At 33.7% G+C, this 17978-nt stretch overlaps 1 protein-coding gene across 1 annotated transcript; it reads left to right on the forward strand.

Annotated features, from left to right (window-relative positions):
- Positions 1-8715: 8715 nt before the first annotated feature.
- LOC149476155 (uncharacterized) lies at positions 8716-17581 on the forward strand. Its single transcript, XM_089712056.1, has 6 exons — positions 8716-9230; positions 12062-12252; positions 14132-14440; positions 14915-15193; positions 15561-15998; positions 16865-17581. Exons 1-6 carry the CDS (start codon positions 9224-9226, stop codon positions 17504-17506), a joined length of 1866 nt encoding a protein of 621 aa, XP_089568182.1. The 5' UTR covers positions 8716-9223; the 3' UTR covers positions 17507-17581.
- Positions 17582-17978: the final 397 nt, after the last annotated feature.

The following is a 17978-nucleotide window of genomic DNA, read 5'->3' on the forward strand; positions in this document are numbered from 1 at the left end:
TATATGAGACTTTTTGTTCCAATACGAACAAACGTGATAATAAGAATGGTCGACTGTGTCATTCATTGTTATTTCGATTACTATGGTGACACTCGTAATACTTGTAAATATTCTATAATTTTAAGGAAAAACGGCATTATTTCTAAAAAAAAATATTTTCCGATGAAATATTATTCCTTTATAAGTATAATTACAACTTGTGGAAGAATATCCGCAATGGGAATTGCTGAAACACACCATGTATACACTCATACGTCTCCAGAGCAACTGAACAGTGACGAATGCACTGGTGATGTGCAAATCACCTGAGTGGCGACAAGGTCACGCACGCTTACGACTTCTAGTGTCTTGTTATTTAGATTTCTATGATCAAAATACATCAAAAAATAAAATTGCGTCCTCTAGAAAACGCAACCCCAAATGTAACTTTTTAACGGACTTGTTATAGAGACGTGACAAAAAACATGACATTTTTTTTTTTTTTTCAAATCTTTATTTAATGAGCTTAATCACAAAATGATTATGTCGCTCAGGTACACACATACACATACGTACACAGGTATATAAATTCAGTAATTTAATAAGTAATTATATATCTAGCTACAAATAATTTAATGAGACTGATCCGAGGTGAAACCCATATTATATAGTCTGATAATACGTTTTATTTCTACCGAATGGGGGTTAGACAAAATAATGTTGATGTCAGCAAACGTTTTCAATATGTCGCTACAATTCGATAAACGGTAGGCTGCATTACGGGAACATTCCATCAATACATGCGTTATGTCCTCTGGAACACCGCATTGCTCACAATTCGGTGACAAAACCTTTTTCATCAGAAATGCAAACTTATTTGATGGGACATGCCCGGTACGCAGCCTCATAATCAAAACTATGTCCTTTCTACAAAAGCTGTGATGCTCAAACCATGGAATCCTCAGCGGCTGTGGCTGGACGGTTTTATACCATATGCCTTTTTCTTTTGAACGCGCATCAAAATATTCCTTCCATAGGTTATAGCAGTAGTTTTTAATTAAACAAATGCAATTCGAGTAATAAGGTAACATATTATAGTCCACTCCATCTGAAATAGCCTGTTTAGCCAACATATCTACTCGCTCGTTATGTTCCAGTCCACAATGTGATGGAATCCACTGTAGTTTAATTGTTTTGGAATTACCAGTTAAATTTAAAATATGACTTAAAATCGTGTAAGCTATAGGGGTACCTGGTAGGCCCGAAGTACAGCGGATTAAATGCTGCAACGCGCTTTTGGAGTCACTAAATATCACAATATTATTTTGGACTAACGAAGTTGCGTAGGACAGAGCCTCACAAATTGATATTAGTTCTGCTTCCATTATACAACAGTAATTGTTATTAATTTTTAGTTTTAAATTTATATTGCATTGGATGTCATAGAATGCAGAGCCGACCCCCTCCCCATCCTTGGAGCCGTCAGTGAATATTTTATAATAATTAAAATATTGCTTATTAATTAAATCCATACATGCTAAGTTTAAATCTAATGAGCTATAATTTCATTTGGGACTAATTATACTAGGAATACTAACATAAACTATATTATCTAAATTGATATTAGTGACCCAGGTATCCATTGAAAACATCTCCAATTGCCGAGTATTATAAATATTAATGTTAGATAATTTTTCATACAGAATCACAAGTAATGGCTTCTTTTTATTACGCCAATAATTGTTATCTTTTAGTGTATATAATTCTTCTAATATATGAATAGTTACATTATTTGATCGAGCTTTGGCTTTTAGTAAAAATTTACCACCTAAATACGCCCTCCGTACATGTAATGGAGAGAGGCTAAGTTCACTCTCCATGGCATGTATTGGAGTAGTTCTTATAAAACCACCTAATACCCTCATTGCTTGATTTTGTATTTTATCTAATTTACTTGTATACTTCTGGTAGCTATTATCATATAAAAAACATCCATAGTCTAGTCTACTCCTTATTATAGCAATGTACAATCTTCTAAGCTGTCTGGGATGAACACCCCATGATGCCCCAGCCAGAATTTTGATAATATTTAAGTATCTAGATATTTTATAGACCAAGTTTTGAATATGTATATTCCACTTTAAAGACTGATCTAACCACATTCCCAAGTATTTAACAGCATTAACTACTTCGATTGTAGTATTATTTATATTAAGAGACATTTGTTGTCTATTGACACCTCTTTTGAAAATACAAAGCTTGGTTTTAGTTGGAGAAATATCTAAACCTAACTCACCTAGTATATTGTTTATTTTGTTTAAAGCTATTTGCAATTCCCTAGATACATACTCAACATTTTTTCCCGAAATATACAAAACATAGTCATCAGCATACTGAGAAATCATAACATTAGAAATCTGTTTGCTAACCTGGAGAGTTGCAATATTAAATAATAGAGGGGACAATGGGTCTCCCTGAGCCAAACCTCGTCCTGTACTTCGGGATAATGTAGTATTGTCGATCTTTATATTAATATTTCTCTCCTTCAAAAAAGTCCATAAATATTTACAAAGTTTAGAGCCAGCACCGAGCTGATCCAAAATTAAAAGAAGTGCTTTAATGTCAACGTTGTTATAAGCATTTTCAATGTCAATAAAACATCCACCTGTTAGTAAATTTTTGGAAAATCCTAGCTGAATTCTACTCACTAGATTAGTGAGATTGTCAAGACAAGATTTAGTTTTTCGAAAGCCCGTTGTCTCCTCATGAAATAGATTTTTACCTTCAACTAACCATTCTAACCTATTCCTCAACATAGAATGTAAAATCTTACTAAAGCAGGACATAAGAGAAATTGGTCGTAGCGCTGAAACTGAAGAGGGATCGCGACCGACTTTAGGAATGGGAATAACATAAATTTCTCGCCATTGATAAGGAACGAAACTGAGTGTGAAAAATAAATTATATAACTCTAGTAAGATTATTAATGCATTTTCTGGTAGGTGTTTAATCATTGAATATGATATCTGATCGTCTCCGGGTGCAGTATCTTTATTTTTAATGCATCTTTTAAGTTCATTAAGTGAAAAGGATGATTCTATCTTTATATTCTTCGAGGAAAAAATTGGATTCTTTGAACATACAAAATCTGGTGACAAGTTATGCAGAAGATCATTGGCTAACCCTTCGTCTACATGAGACTTGGACATTTTATGGCCTTTCAACCACCTCATCTTACGCCATAGCTCATTTACAGAAGTAGTTTCGTCAAGTGAGGAACAAAACTTGGAAAATGCTTCATTTCTGGCCTGTCTAATTAATCTTTGGGCAATACTAATACGTTCCTTTAATTTATTCAAATTAGCAGGAATTGGATTTTTTCTAAATAAAGTAAGAGCCAGACGTCTTTCTGCAACTACCTTTGAGAGATTAGGACTCCAATAAGGCTTAGGAATAAAACGTTTTGTGGGGTCATGACTAATTTTATAAAAAGGAATATGAGCATCAGCGGCTCCATCAATAATGCTAAGAAATAGGTCATAACTTTTTTGCGGTTCATCTTCAATTATATGGAAATTTGAAATGTTATGTTCAATATATTTACGGTATTCTATCCAGTCTGCTTTTTTATAATTTCTTATTTTAATATAACTCGGCGATGTATTCGTGTATGAAATATTAATTTTGACTATCAAGTGATCGCTACCTAGTGATTCATTCGTCACATTCCAATCTAAATGCATTATTATATCTGACGATACAATTGAAATATCCGGTGAAGATTCCTGTAACCTTCCGTTAACATATTTTATTCGCGTAGGTCGTCCATCATTAAGCGACACAAAATTACTTTCTATCAAAGAGTCAAAAATATTGTTACCCCTCGGATCTGTCTTACATGACCAACTTACATGGTGACCATTAAAATCACCCAGTATAATAGTTTTTTGACTACAAATAGAAAACAATTCATCCCAATCATGTTGAGAAGTTCGTATTGACGGAGAGCAATAAACGGAGATTATGTACTCGATATATTTACAATTGAAAATTTTGATAGCTACTACTTCAATGTTTGAGTTAGACAGTTGTACTGGCAGTAATTGGGCTCTGATAGAATTGTGAGTTATAATGGCTACACCTCCATACGAATCTTCTCGATCATGACGGAATATATTAAAACCACTTATCTTAAACATAATATCGTTATTCAGCCACGTTTCACATACAGCTGCTATGTGAATTTTTTCCGTACTTAATAACAGGTCAAGTTCTGTACGCTTAGCTCTTATACTTTGTGCATTCCATTGAATAATATTTATTTTGTTTATACCCATAATGAGCTAAACATATTTTTAAAAGGCAAACTACGTATATACTGTCCTACTACAGATGTCAACCACTCAATACATATTGTCACTCCTTGGATAATTTTGTTTTTCAAATCTACTTCCGAGTTAGTTACTAACGCATATAATTTTGTCAGTAATTGTCTATAATTTAACGTAGATCTGATTCTCTCTCTTCTCTCTTTTTTTTCCTTTCTGGATTGCTCTTCGTTTTCCGATTCACCGTCTTCATCATTATTTATTGCTTCTGAGTCTGAAGACACATCCCAATTAAATACTTCATCCTGGCTTAGTTTCTTTCTCTTACTCTTCTCTTTTTTACGAGTCCGTTCCACGGGTTGAGGTACGTTCCGTTGATGTTGATTGACACTGGATCGTTTCGGAGTGCGTGCCACGCTTGCGTAAGTAGTTGAGTTAGTATCCTGAGATTGTGTGGCCTCAGATATGGACGCAGCTATCTGATTGGGTAATGCCGATATTGGGGGCATCAATTGTTCATCATTTAGTGGAGCAGGTTCAGGGGGAACATATACTTGCAACGCCTTTCTGTAAGAACAGTTGAACTCGGCCATTATAGCCCTCAGTCGTTTCTCCTTCAAGAACACCCCGCACGATCTGTCCATAGATATATGGTTCCTCGTACAGTTGACACACCTAAATGCAGTAGTTTCACAGTTCCCATGGTTCTTACCGCACTTGGGACACACTATTTTCTTATTTGGACAGGCACGTAGAACATGCCCAAATCTCCAGCACTTAGAACATTGAGTAACTGGAAATACGTATGGATCCACATTTATTTTCATCCCATAGATGTATACATATGCTGGTAATGATGAACCCTTAAATCCCAAGCGGACCGATTCACTCTCTTCCCATCCATTACCAGTATTATTTCTTCGTTTTAATCGTTTGACTGAAATAATATCACTGCTGCTCGAGATAATGTCTAATATATCCTTCTCGCTCAAATCGGCTTCAACATTCTTAATTACACCATAAGATACTACAACCTCGAGCGGCTTTTGAAACCTCCAGCCAAGCTCCTGCAGAGACTTACAATTGATTAGTTCTTCCGCACTTTCAGACTTTTCAAACTGAATAAATATTTTATAAGGGTTAATATACGTATTGCGGCTCACACTACTGATGTTTTTCTCTTCTAGCAATTTAGCAAATGAAAACTGCTTAGGCAGCTTTTCGGTACTATTTATGTACAGATCAACTTTTTGGGCTAACCTCTTTCCATTTCTACCTACTGTAACCCACATCTCCTCTTCATCAACTTCCCGAGCTCTTTTATTTGGCCGTGAACTAGCCTCTTCCACTTCATTTGAATTGTCCATATCGTTTTGCTGAATCATATTTTCTAATAAACAATTCTCGGAATTATCCACATTTTGTTGAATTAAAATGTTAGTATGGTCTATATTCTCGACAATTATGTCTTCCTCCATAGTAAATAAGGTGCATTATCGAATGCATCCATTTGATAACGCACGAACCGTTCGAGCGGAACGAAACGTCTTATTCACCAGTTAAACAGTAAATACACTCGACAAACACGTTTGTTGCGAACCGTGGCTCTCAGCGAACTGAAAAAACATGACATTTGCAAAATCTTCTTATATATAAAAATGAATCGCAAAATGTGTTGGTAAGCGCATAACTCGAGAACGGCTGAACCGATTTCGATAATTCTTTTTTTATTATATTCCTTGAAGTACGAGGATGGTTTTTATGTAGAGAAAACGTAAATATGTACCACGGGCGAAGCCGGGGCGGACCGCTAGTAAACAATATATTCTTGATTTAGTTCTATAACATTCAATCCTATCCTACTTCCTCATAATACATACATATTATAACTGCGAAAGTTTGGATGTGTGTGTGTGTGTGTGTGTGTATTTGTTACTCTTTCTCGCAAATACTACTTAACCGATTACAATGAAATTTAGCACACATATAAAGGGTGACTTGGATTAACACATAGTTCCCCTCCTTTTTTGAAGTCGGTTAAAAAGCTATTTAAAGTGGAGCTAATCAAACAAAGAAAGACATTCCACAGAATAATATATTTTTAAATTAAAATGATAACAGGTGAAACCCCGATTATCGTATAGAATTGACTCATGTGTCTGTTTATAACCGACTTCACAAAAGGAGGAGGTTCTCAATTCGACCGGTATATTTTTTTTGTATAACAGTAAAATTAAAATTAAAGTAAACCGTTTCAAGTGTTGATATTCGATATTAAATATTATAGTTAAAAATGAAACTAAAAACACGCTATACTTATGGCAAATTATTTACCCAGGATAATAAAACAAACTAATGAAATTATTAAAGAACTACTACCGCCCCGGCTTCGCCCGTTGTATAATTGTATATATGTTTACGCTTTCTCTCCTTAAGAACCGTCCTTGTACTTCAAGGAATATTATAAAAAAGAATTAACGAAATTGGTTTAGCAGTTCAGTTCATTGGTTGGGCGAAGCCGGGGCGGACTGCTAGTATTATATAATATTTTTTGTATACTATTCGTCTTATTTATGTGATGTTTTGTGCCGTTTATTTAAAACGATTTCTTTCTTTATTTCTTATTTTATTTAAGCTAAAATTAAATATATTGGTCCTGTCTAAAATTTTATAACCCACACGCATGTTAATTAAAATTGACATGTGATTGCTAGAAAAGATTAGAATTATAACATGAATTGGAATAGCTTTTATAAAACAATGATTTTAATATTAGATAATCTTTAAAATCTTGGCGAATAAAATTTAGGTATAGAAAAATTTCACACATTTTCCTCAATTAAGGCTGCGTTTCCACCAGAGATGCGCGAGGATGCGTAGCGAGGAATGTGTTTCTAAATCTTATATATAAAAATGAATAGCAAAATGTGTTGGTAAGCGCATAACTCGAGAACGGCTGAACCGATTTCGATAATTCTTTTTTTATTATATTCCTGGAAGTACGACGATGGTTGTTATGTAGAGAAAACGTAAACATGTACCACGGGCGAAGCCGGGGCGGACCGCTAGTAACCAATAGTATCGCTTCAAACGCTAAACGCTTCCAACTTTAAACTAAATGAAGCGATACTATTGGTTATTTACAAACACATTCCTCGCTACACATCCTCGCACATTATTGGTGGAAAAGCACCATAAGTTCTATAATTTGAGTTTGAGCGAGAAGATACTAGTTGGTCTTATCGTGATGATATAATATAGCCTATAGCCTTCCTCGATGAATGGGCTATCCAACACCGAAATAATTTTTCAAATCGGACCAGTAGTTCCTGAGATTAGCGCGTTGAAACAAACAAACAAACTCTTCAGCTTTATTATACAAGTATATATTTTCACAGCACAGCTAGACATCCCTCACACATTTCCCTCGCACATCTCTGGTGGAAACGCACCCTAAATTACAAAAAGGAGTAGCTATAATTATTTACAACTCACTTACATTTAGTATTTGTTGTTTATAAACAAGCAATTATAAAAATAACACATGCCAAATCATTTTATTTTGAAATTACATACTTATTATTTACCATGTTCTATCAAAAAGTTTATGTTACGGCGCCATTTAATTTGCTGTTAAATCAAGGGCCTAGGCAATAGCCTACCTTATTAATAAATAAAACGGCTGATTTGACCAGTTAAAATACGTTATTATACAGAAGTGATCTGATCTGATCTGTAGAAACAGAGACGGGCATGTCTCGTATGCGAATGTTACAGGCAAATCGTATCGTAGACGTATCGTTTAGTACAATCTTCAACTTATATTATAATAAAGCACCAACTATAATACAAGATGTTAATAATTTATTTGATGATCGTACTTTTTCTTTTGACGAAGAATATTTTTATTATTTCTCGATTATGATAATAGTACAAAGAAATGCGCTTATTCTATCCATCAATTTTTCGCAAATACATACAAAAAAGTGAACATTATAATATGTGTTTCCTACACGTGTACTTTAGAAAGATAATAACATCCGATAGATACGATAATTTAATCAGTAAATAATATTTTGTCTTACCATATTTTATAGAAAATCAATTTATGCGTACTTTTGACGACAAAACTATTGATGAAAGATTGGACTCACAATTCTATTAAAATATCGTGAAATACCGAGCGGCGCGCGGCGTTGTATAAAATGTTCGTTGAAATAAACCTCTTAATTCTTGGCATTCTTCTAGTCGTGTATGACTAATTAACTATGTGATACTACAATCGTAATGAAAGGCATATCGATATACATTTTTAAAGAATAGATCAAATTCGATCTCGATGCAGGATTCCAACGACGCTTGACGTCTGACGAGCCACCCGTGATCCCGCCAGATCCATCGATATTCTACTCTTTCGGTTTTATGTGTCCAAGGAAGAAGTTAGTGCTTATTCCTTTCGAATAGATTATGTCCACTGCGTAGTACTTGTATACGTAGTATATTATTATTAGTCTGTGGTAGAACGATACCACTCCATGTCCAAAGGGACAAAGCAAAATTCGCGCTCTTCACAAAACTTTGAAGAGTTAAGAACATTTAGACACTACTAAAATCCAATTTCTTTTCGAATGATAATTAAAATTTAATCTCTTAATACATTAAATTGGAGCAAAGGCTTTTGTCTTCAAAAGGTTTTCGGATTTAAAAGAAATAGATGCAATAAATCCAACGGATTACTGATAAGGGGCATCCATACGTAATGTAAAGAGATTTCAGATAATTTCGAATTTTTAATCACTACGCCTTATCACCATTATCGAACATTCAAAATAATATATAATTGCGATTTCCAAATTGCAACCGTAGTTTCAATAGAGCGAACGTTAAATTAAGTGTTTATAATAAAAAATACCTTCATGATAAGTAAGTACCTTAGAAATTTTGCTTTAGGTTAAGTTAAACGTTGTTTGATTTCAGAATATATTGAGGTGACGTGTTTTGTCAGTGTGTGCGTTTATTACGATTATGGAAGTTATCTTTGTAGTGAATACGGTGATGTGCAAAATTATTTAAGTGGTCAAATAAAGGATAAAGAAGTTAAAAGAATAAGGAATAAGAACCTTAGTTTTTGTGAATGTCAGTTTAGAACCATTTATACTTAATACTTAATACACTTTGAGAACATGAAGTAAAATGGAAGAAAGATAATTAGGCTTAATAATTATGTAGAAGTAAAATTGAAAATAATGTTTAATATAGAAATCAACAAAAGGCAATTAATTTAAATTCTGCTAAATGACTTAAGTGCTTTTAGATAATTAATTATCGAGTTTCTAGACGATTCGATTGGTAGAGACAAAATTCCGAAAAGTGCTAGTTTTCATACACTTGAAAAAGATGAAATTAATAATAAAGTATTCAAATTTGATGAATAGGAAATATTGCAACATCCTTATGTCATTTCATGACTATGTAAGGGAGAGGCAAACTGCTAAAAACAAGGCTTAGCAAAGCTTATGCAATACTTCAAATGTCTGCTGCCATTTATGCTATAAACAAAGATAATTATAAATATATCTCAAATTTTACTATATAGAATGCTTTTGATTTAATTCTAGCAATATAAACTTTAATAGTGGAAGTTATAAATTTTACTAAACACGAATAAACAATAATAATAATAACTTGTGAAACATAATGAAATATAAATTATCGAATATGATCGTGGAAAAAGATGAAAATATAAGAAGGAACAATGATAAATTAGGTGCAGATAAGGATTTTAGTAATAAATAAGATAGTGATCAATTAATTGCAAACGTGAAGCTGATTTTGAACAAAATTGTTCCAAACTTGATAAATCTTAATGATCCTTGTAAAATATTTTAGATTCTCTTCGCAATAGAATAAAATCAATATCCACTACTTCAAGCATCTGCATTTTTATTCTTTGTTTGTCCTGTTAAGGATGCTTTTTGCTCGGAATAGTTCCAAGTAATAGCTTGGGTTACCTTCTATCTGATTTGATATGATTCTGACTTTCACATTTTTAATATTGTTTATTTTTTATGAATCATGCTGAGCTTCCGATTTAAACTCGATAACGATTAGCTTCACTCTTCAGCGAATGACTTTGCGTGGTAACTGGATAAAAAGTAGCTTACACATTTCAAATCAAGCCATCATGTTTAGTAGCATTTTTGCTTTAAAGATCAACAAAATACATATCTTTCTTATCTTAATAAAACTACCGGAATGATAACATTAATAGTATCAATTTACGGTACTTTAAAATTTAACTCAGTTAAAAACAAAAGTACCTTGGAATTTTATTATGGTACCATTATCAGCTACCGTTGTATTTATTATTTTATTTTAGTGAATTACTCAATAAATGTTGTGCTAAAGATTGTACGTCATATTATATTGTATTCGCGATATCAACTCATCATTTATCGATAAAATTATTGATAATCGATATATTTTTACATTCAGGAAAATTCAATACACAATTATTGTTGTTTTTTTATTTGATAGATTCATACTTTCGATAAATATAATAGATGGTAACAAATCTAGAGATTGATAGCTTATATTAAGTGCGAATCTTACATAATTACTTTTTTTTATTGAGCTTATTTCCAGACCATTTCTTCGGACCCAGTTTCTATATTAAATTGCTGCTTTACCACCTGTACAGTTTGTGATTGTCTGGTAGAGACAGCTCAATAGTGATAAGGCCGCGTATTGTATCTAAATCAAAAATTTATTCTTATTGCTTTCAAACATATAGTAAATAATTCTCAGTTTTATTTAAGCCATTACTGTTATAATATTGCATCAAGTTGAAAATTTCGCACATGTACCTACATGCATAAGCTTTCGATAAAGATGCCGTTACCATAAACTAGACATAATTCCTATTTAACCCTCCTTTTAGACGTTGTAAACAATTTTTCATAACTTACTAGCGATCCGCGTAGTTTTCTCTACATAAGAACCATCCTGGTACTTCAAGGAATATAATAAAAAAAGAAATATCGAAATCGGTCCACCCGTTCTCAAGTTATGCGCTTACCAACACATTTTGCGATTCATTTTTATATTATAAAGATTGTATCACTAAAGCTATTTTAACATGCGTTTGATTTGTCCTAAATTAACTAAATTCCACAAGGTATGGTACAGGGATCTATTCTAGGTCCGTATAGCTTTAGAATATTATTGTTTGTTTTAATCAGAAACTTAAATTGATAAGTTCGAATAAAAATATGTGAATCATGTAGTAACAGGACATAATTCGTAATAATTACAATGACTAAGTAATTATTCACCTTGTTCTGAAATGTTTAAACATTATTGCTTGTAAATGTTGTTTCTTCAAAGTTTCTGTGTGAATGAGAAAGGGATTTAATCTTTATTATTGTGAATTAGTTTTTCATTCAATAGTTCTATGATATTTTAGTTATATAGCATTCCAATGCCATATATATAAATATACATTTTTAAATAAAATGAAAAATTCGCTCACTAGGCGGGATCGAATATTTTAATCATTAAAATAATGTAGCAATCGCTTGAGATAGTTGTTTTATCGAGAAAAAAATAAAGAGTTGATTAAATTCGATAGCTCTGGGGGTATGACGCGTCGCCCCGGAATGGCAAAATGGCAGGTTAAAATCCCGCCTCGTGATCGAATTTTTCCTATACCTTTTTTCTATTTAAAAATCTAATAATATCGCTTTTCTTTGCAGAGACAGTTCTCTTCCTGGGGGTCGTAGGTCTTGCCTACGGTCAACCTCAGGCCGAATGCCCTAAAGATGGCCACCATTATCTGATTCCTGACGAGTCAGACTGTTCTAAGTACTACCCTTGCGTGAATGGCAGGAAATTTAACGATGCATTCCAGTGCCCTGAAAACACACTGTTTTCGTTTGAAATACAAGTAAGTTTATTTTATTTAAAAGTCACGTCACGTCTGTTTATTTAATTGATAAATGGAATAGTATTTACAACTGCAATATAATGTTCGTATCTGATAAAATGTTTTGGGAATATTGTATATTGTATATATAATATTGTATTATATATTTTTGTCTGTCTTCTTCTCTATTCATGATTTATCTACAATAACATACCTATTATATAATATTTACATTTACACGGCGATTGAGAGTAAACATCTACATTCTACAATGACAGCCGATCATAAACATTTAGGCTCTACACTATCATGATTGCCTCTACTCGCCCAACGCTGCCCATTGTGAAGAGGGCCCATTAAAATACGTATTGGTCCACATATTTTCAAGCTATTGCATAGCTTCTATCGCGGGCCTTGAGCGCGGGGACCGAATCGAAAAAATTCCGTAACGAAAAAACCTCACGCTCCCCACTCCGACGGGCACGGAGGTATGGCTTGAAGGCATAGCATGCAATAGCTTTACCGCGGCAGTCCCCGAGTGCCACACGTCTTTTTTCTGTTACATCTTTTAATTGTAAAACTAATCATTAATCCTTGAAGGATAACATGACTGATAAAGGTAATCTCGCAAAAAGCAATTAAATAATACGAAATACAGTTTCAGGAAATCAGTAATTGTTATTGTAAATGACTGATAAAGAACACAACTTTGAACATGGAAAGTCAATTTGTTTTAAGATTAACTATTACCCGCACTTTTCCGCTCCTGTTGGTCTTAGCGTGATGATAATATATAGCCTATAGCCTTCCGAGATAAATGGGCTATCTAAAAGTGAAATACTATTTTAAATCCATCGAGTACATTCTATCTCGATGTTTAAATCGGACCCGTAGTTTCTAAGATTAAACCAAGCAAAGAAACAAACTGTTTAGTTTTATAATATTAGTATAGATGAAAAATCTATTAGTTTTTTTGTAAATAAGTCTCTATAGTTGTAGAACACGTTAAAAAATTGCAAATTAATATAATCACTAATCAAAAACTTAATCATAAAATAGTAATACAAATGAATCAGTTACACCTATAAAACAATTGACTAATTTACTTTTTTAATCAGAAATAAGCCGTGTAATAAAATAATTCGGACACAGATAAAAAAACTTCTATTTCAATCTTTTGATAGAATGACTTTACTAATCATAATTAAGAGTTTATTTTAAGCCATTTAACATTGATTTAAGTTTTATCATTAATTCACGTTACCCGCTTTTATTTATCTATAGTATAAATACGAAAATATTTGTATTCCTTCTGATAAATCGTAAAAACGCAAAAATAATTAGATAAGACTATACAGAGCCATTTAGAATTGACGCAATATGGAATTATTAATGGATTCAGGAAATAAAGTTCTTGATATTATATAATATTTTAAACACAAAAACAAAATCGTCAACAATATTCCAAAAGATCGTATAGTATAGATAAAATTGTGAACTATTTAAAAACAAGAGGATATCACAAAATAAATAAAAAAAATATAGCTCTCGAAGTCTCGACACTAAACATTATTTGCTTTTTTAATTTCTAGATATTATTATAATCTGGATAATACAAAATAAAGAACGTCTTAAATCACACTTAAATGTTGCTTAAATGTATTCTTGTAGATAAGCTTTCTCAAACCTTAATCAAATGAATTCTCAATTCAGAAACCATATTTTAACCGCAGTCCCAGAATATGGTCACTATTTAGTAATCTGTACTAGCAGTATCTTCTAAAAGAACAACAAATCAACTCAAAATTCATTGATAATATACAAAGTATTAAAAAACGTTATGTAAGAAAAATAGTGTAAAATTGTATTTTACGTACTAATTAACATAACAATTTCTCAGGCCTGCGCGCACGCCTCTCAAGTAAAATGCCAAGTCGGTCCGATCGCGATCGAAGCATTTAGTTGCTGCAACAGCAAAAGCGGTAACTGCGTGTGCAGACCACCTGTAGAAGAGAGCGAAGAGATAGAAGAAGAAGAGATAGATGAGGGAGAAGTTGTATGGCTTCCCAATGGTTGTCCAGACCCTAGGAACAGGACTGTGGACAAACTGCTGCCCCATCCAGACTGTTCTAAGTACTACCAGTGTGTGGCTGGTGATCTGGTTGAGAGGCCTTGTGCCGATGATACCTATTTCAGCTATGAACATCAGGTAATTCAATAAATTGTTATTTATTTTACTAGGTAAGCAAAACGAGCCAGTGCGTCACATATAGGAAAGTTTGTCGTCTCGTCGCTATTTACCTATAAAAATGTAGTTTTAGAATAATTCTCTGTTGTAATTATTATTTTACTAGCTACTTACTTGTTATTATATCCCATGATAGATATACCTTCTAAAACAACTCTATCTATTAAAAAAACCGATTCAAAGCGACTTTGCTTATGCTCCTTATACAGTGATAACTGATATTAATAATAGGTGGCAGACTACGAAAATATTAGAATTGAAATTGCTACCGTTTTATATTTCATTTTATAAACATAAGCTTAAAATGCTAAAAATAATCAACAATTTCCTTTAAAAATTTACCTTAAAATGTAATGCTTGTCACGCACAAATTCCTTTTTATTCCTATATACAAAGAACTCCTTGCCATATTACTGATCCAACATACTCTTTCAGCGTTGTGAATGGGCACATATAGCAAACTGCACACCTGGTGAGATTCCCCCTGGTGCACCAACACCAGCCCCATCCCCAGGAGACAATGGTAACAACAACTGCAACGGTGGTCTCTGCCCTGAAGGGGAAATCGATTTACTGCCAAATGGATGCCCCAAGAACTACTCATATGAAATGCTGTTACCCCATCCCAATTGTGAGAAATACTACCAATGCGTCCACGGTGAAGTTGTGGCAAAGCCATGTGCCAAAGGCACACATTTCAGTTTTGAATTACAGGTAAATAATCGTAGAAAGTTTCTATAAAAGAACATTTTGAAATTCTGCTCTAAACTGTCTATCGTCACAAAATTCACCGTTAATAAGGTAAACATAAGACACAAATATAGTTAATTGATTTAAAGTATAATAATAATTTTTCTTGCTATCAGTCATAATTTTATAACTAAACAATATTATGTCTTAACTATTTAACAAAAATATGTACAGCAGTTATTTTAGTACCCTATTTACTTGATAAATTTTTACCTTACCATACATTCATCACGATCCTGCTTTATACGATTATGCTTTACATATATGATTACCTGATTTGTTATCATATAAAGCAAAATTCACTAAAATTAACATCAAATTAACATTTCAGCGTTGTGACTGGCCCGAAATAGCCAAATGCGTGCCCGGAGAGATTCCAGATGAAGATTGCGACTGCGAATGTGACAGTAGCGAAGAGGCTGGCAGCGGTGGTGATAGTGATGATTGTCACTGTGAAAACACACCGGCCCCTGGTGACAACAATACTCCCGCTCCCGGTGACAACAATACTCCCGCTCCCGGTGACAACAATACTCCCGCTCCCGGCCCTGGTGACAACAACACTCCCGCTCCTGGTGATAACGGCAATTGCAACGGAGGAGCCTGCCCGCCTGGAGAAATTGAGCTATTACCAAATGGTTGTCCCAAGAACTACTCCTATGAAATGCTCTTACCTCATCCAGATTGTGAAAAGTTCTACCAATGCGTGCACGGTGATATCGTCGAGATGCCCTGTGCTCCAGGCACTCACTTCAGTTTTGAACTACAGGTAATTTACTCAATACTAACAATTAACCTAACCTAAGGGTATTTTTCCACCAATAATGTGTGTAGGAAGGAATGTGTTTGTAGGTAACCAATCATATCGCTTCATTTAGTTTGAAGTTTGAAGCGATACTATTGGTTATTTACAAACATTCCTCGCTACACATCCTCGCACATTATTGGTAGAAAAGCAGCCTAATCAACCCCATTGGTACGAAATCTATATTTTAAGCTCATAAACGAAGCCTAAAAAACTAATACAGCAAAAATAATATGGTGAAATAAGTATACAAAATTAAATACATCTAACAAACAGTATTTTCCATTTATGTGTTCATCTTAAGTTTTAGTTTTAGCAAATACTTTAAATGCTATCTAATAATTTTATGATTGCAATTTCCCAATTCTAAGAGATTACTATTGCTTTTTAGTATATGTACGTCAATTCTATCAGTAATCGATAAATTTTGCGTTATCATTGAATGATTTCTGTAAATGTTATAGCTATTAAAATATACATTTTTGATGAGTTTCAACAATTTCTATAATAGTAGTAACTAGTTATAAGTTAATTTTATTTATTTTTTATGTATTAATGTGCATCGGTACAAATAAATGTATTAATGTATTTTTCTTTCTTTAAAGGTATCCTACTAGTATTATTAAATGCGCAAGTTTGAATTTCTTTGTATGTTTGTTACACCTTCACGCAAAAAATACTGAACCGATTTTCATGAAATTTGGCACAGACATAGGGACAACTTGGATTAACACATAGTTTTTATCCTGAAAATCGCACGGGAACGGGAACTATGCGTTTCCTTTGACTAGGCGAGCGATGCTAGTTATAACTTTTTTCTTTAATTACAGCGCTGCGAATGGCCAGAAATAGCAAATTGCAAACCCGGAAACGGAAACGAAGATGATGACAAGCCTGGTGGTGGAGGTGGTGGTGATGGTGGTGACAGTTGCGAGTGCGAAAACCCAGGGGGCGAATGTAATCCCGGTGAAGATGGTAGCTGTGAATGCGAAAATGGACCCGAAGGCCCTGGTGAGGGACCCGGTGAGGGACCCGGTGAGGGACCCGGTGAGGGACCCGGTGAGGGACCCGGTGAAGGACCCGGTGAGGGCCCTGGTGATGGCCCCGGCGACTGCGACTGTGGACCCTCTGAACCAGTAGACAACGACAAAAAATGCAAAGAAGACTGCCACGTGCCTTTCTGGAAACACGAAACAGACTGCGACAAGTTCTGGAGATGTGAAGGCGAGAAAGCAGTCATCGGTGTATGTTCTGAAGGTCTATTTTTCAATGAGGAGAAACAGTCTTGTGATTTCATGTGCAATGTAGATTGCGTGAGGTCGGAAGTACAGTCGACACCACAAGTTGATGGGCTCAAGATTTTCCTTCCTTGGAATAAGGTGGATAACCTTGTTGAACTTGCGCACAGGCCAAATCAACATATTATAACTAAACACATAGCACATGCTAAACACACTTACAATAAGAAGTGAAGAAACATATTTTTGGTTGACATCCAAAATTGATACTGTGTTATTTATTGATATTAATGAAATAAACTGATTGTGTTGCACTATTTTTGTATATTCATTGCAAAGAAACATTCACTTAATTTTGAGTTATATTTTATAGTTTAAATCACTAAAATTGTGCTTAATTTTTTTGGAAAGAGTTGCTTTTACCACCAATAAAAAACATAATTATGGAATGGTTCATAATTCAAACTGATAGTTATTTAGATATAGTTAAGAAATATTTTAATGAATAAAAGCATAGTAAAAATATAATATGTAAGCGAACGAAGCCGTATACAGAAAACTAGTTAAGACAAATAAAAAACCGTTAAAGATACAAATATTTATTCCAAAGTAAATTATAATTTGTAAAATACCTTAGTGACATATCACACTAGCGGATTGCGAGCGGTTTCAAAGCGGAGCGGGTGCGCAACGAATACGTTGCGGT

The sequence above is a fragment of the Colias philodice genome, chromosome 28, assembly GCF_061535455.1.
Source record: "Colias philodice isolate Cphi_HAF_F1 chromosome 28, ilColPhil1 Martin Lab GWU primary, whole genome shotgun sequence".
NCBI lineage: Eukaryota > Metazoa > Arthropoda > Insecta > Lepidoptera > Pieridae > Colias > Colias philodice.

What these genes read in the sequence shown, in the direction of transcription:
- LOC149476155 (XM_089712056.1), top strand. An exon ending in TGTTTTCGTTTGAAATACAA is followed by an intron (nt 12,253 to 14,131) that starts GTAAGTTTATTT and finishes ACAATTTCTCAG; the next exon opens with GCCTGCGCGCACGCCTCTCA. An exon ending in ATTTCAGCTATGAACATCAG is followed by an intron (nt 14,441 to 14,914) that starts GTAATTCAATAA and finishes ATACTCTTTCAG; the next exon opens with CGTTGTGAATGGGCACATAT.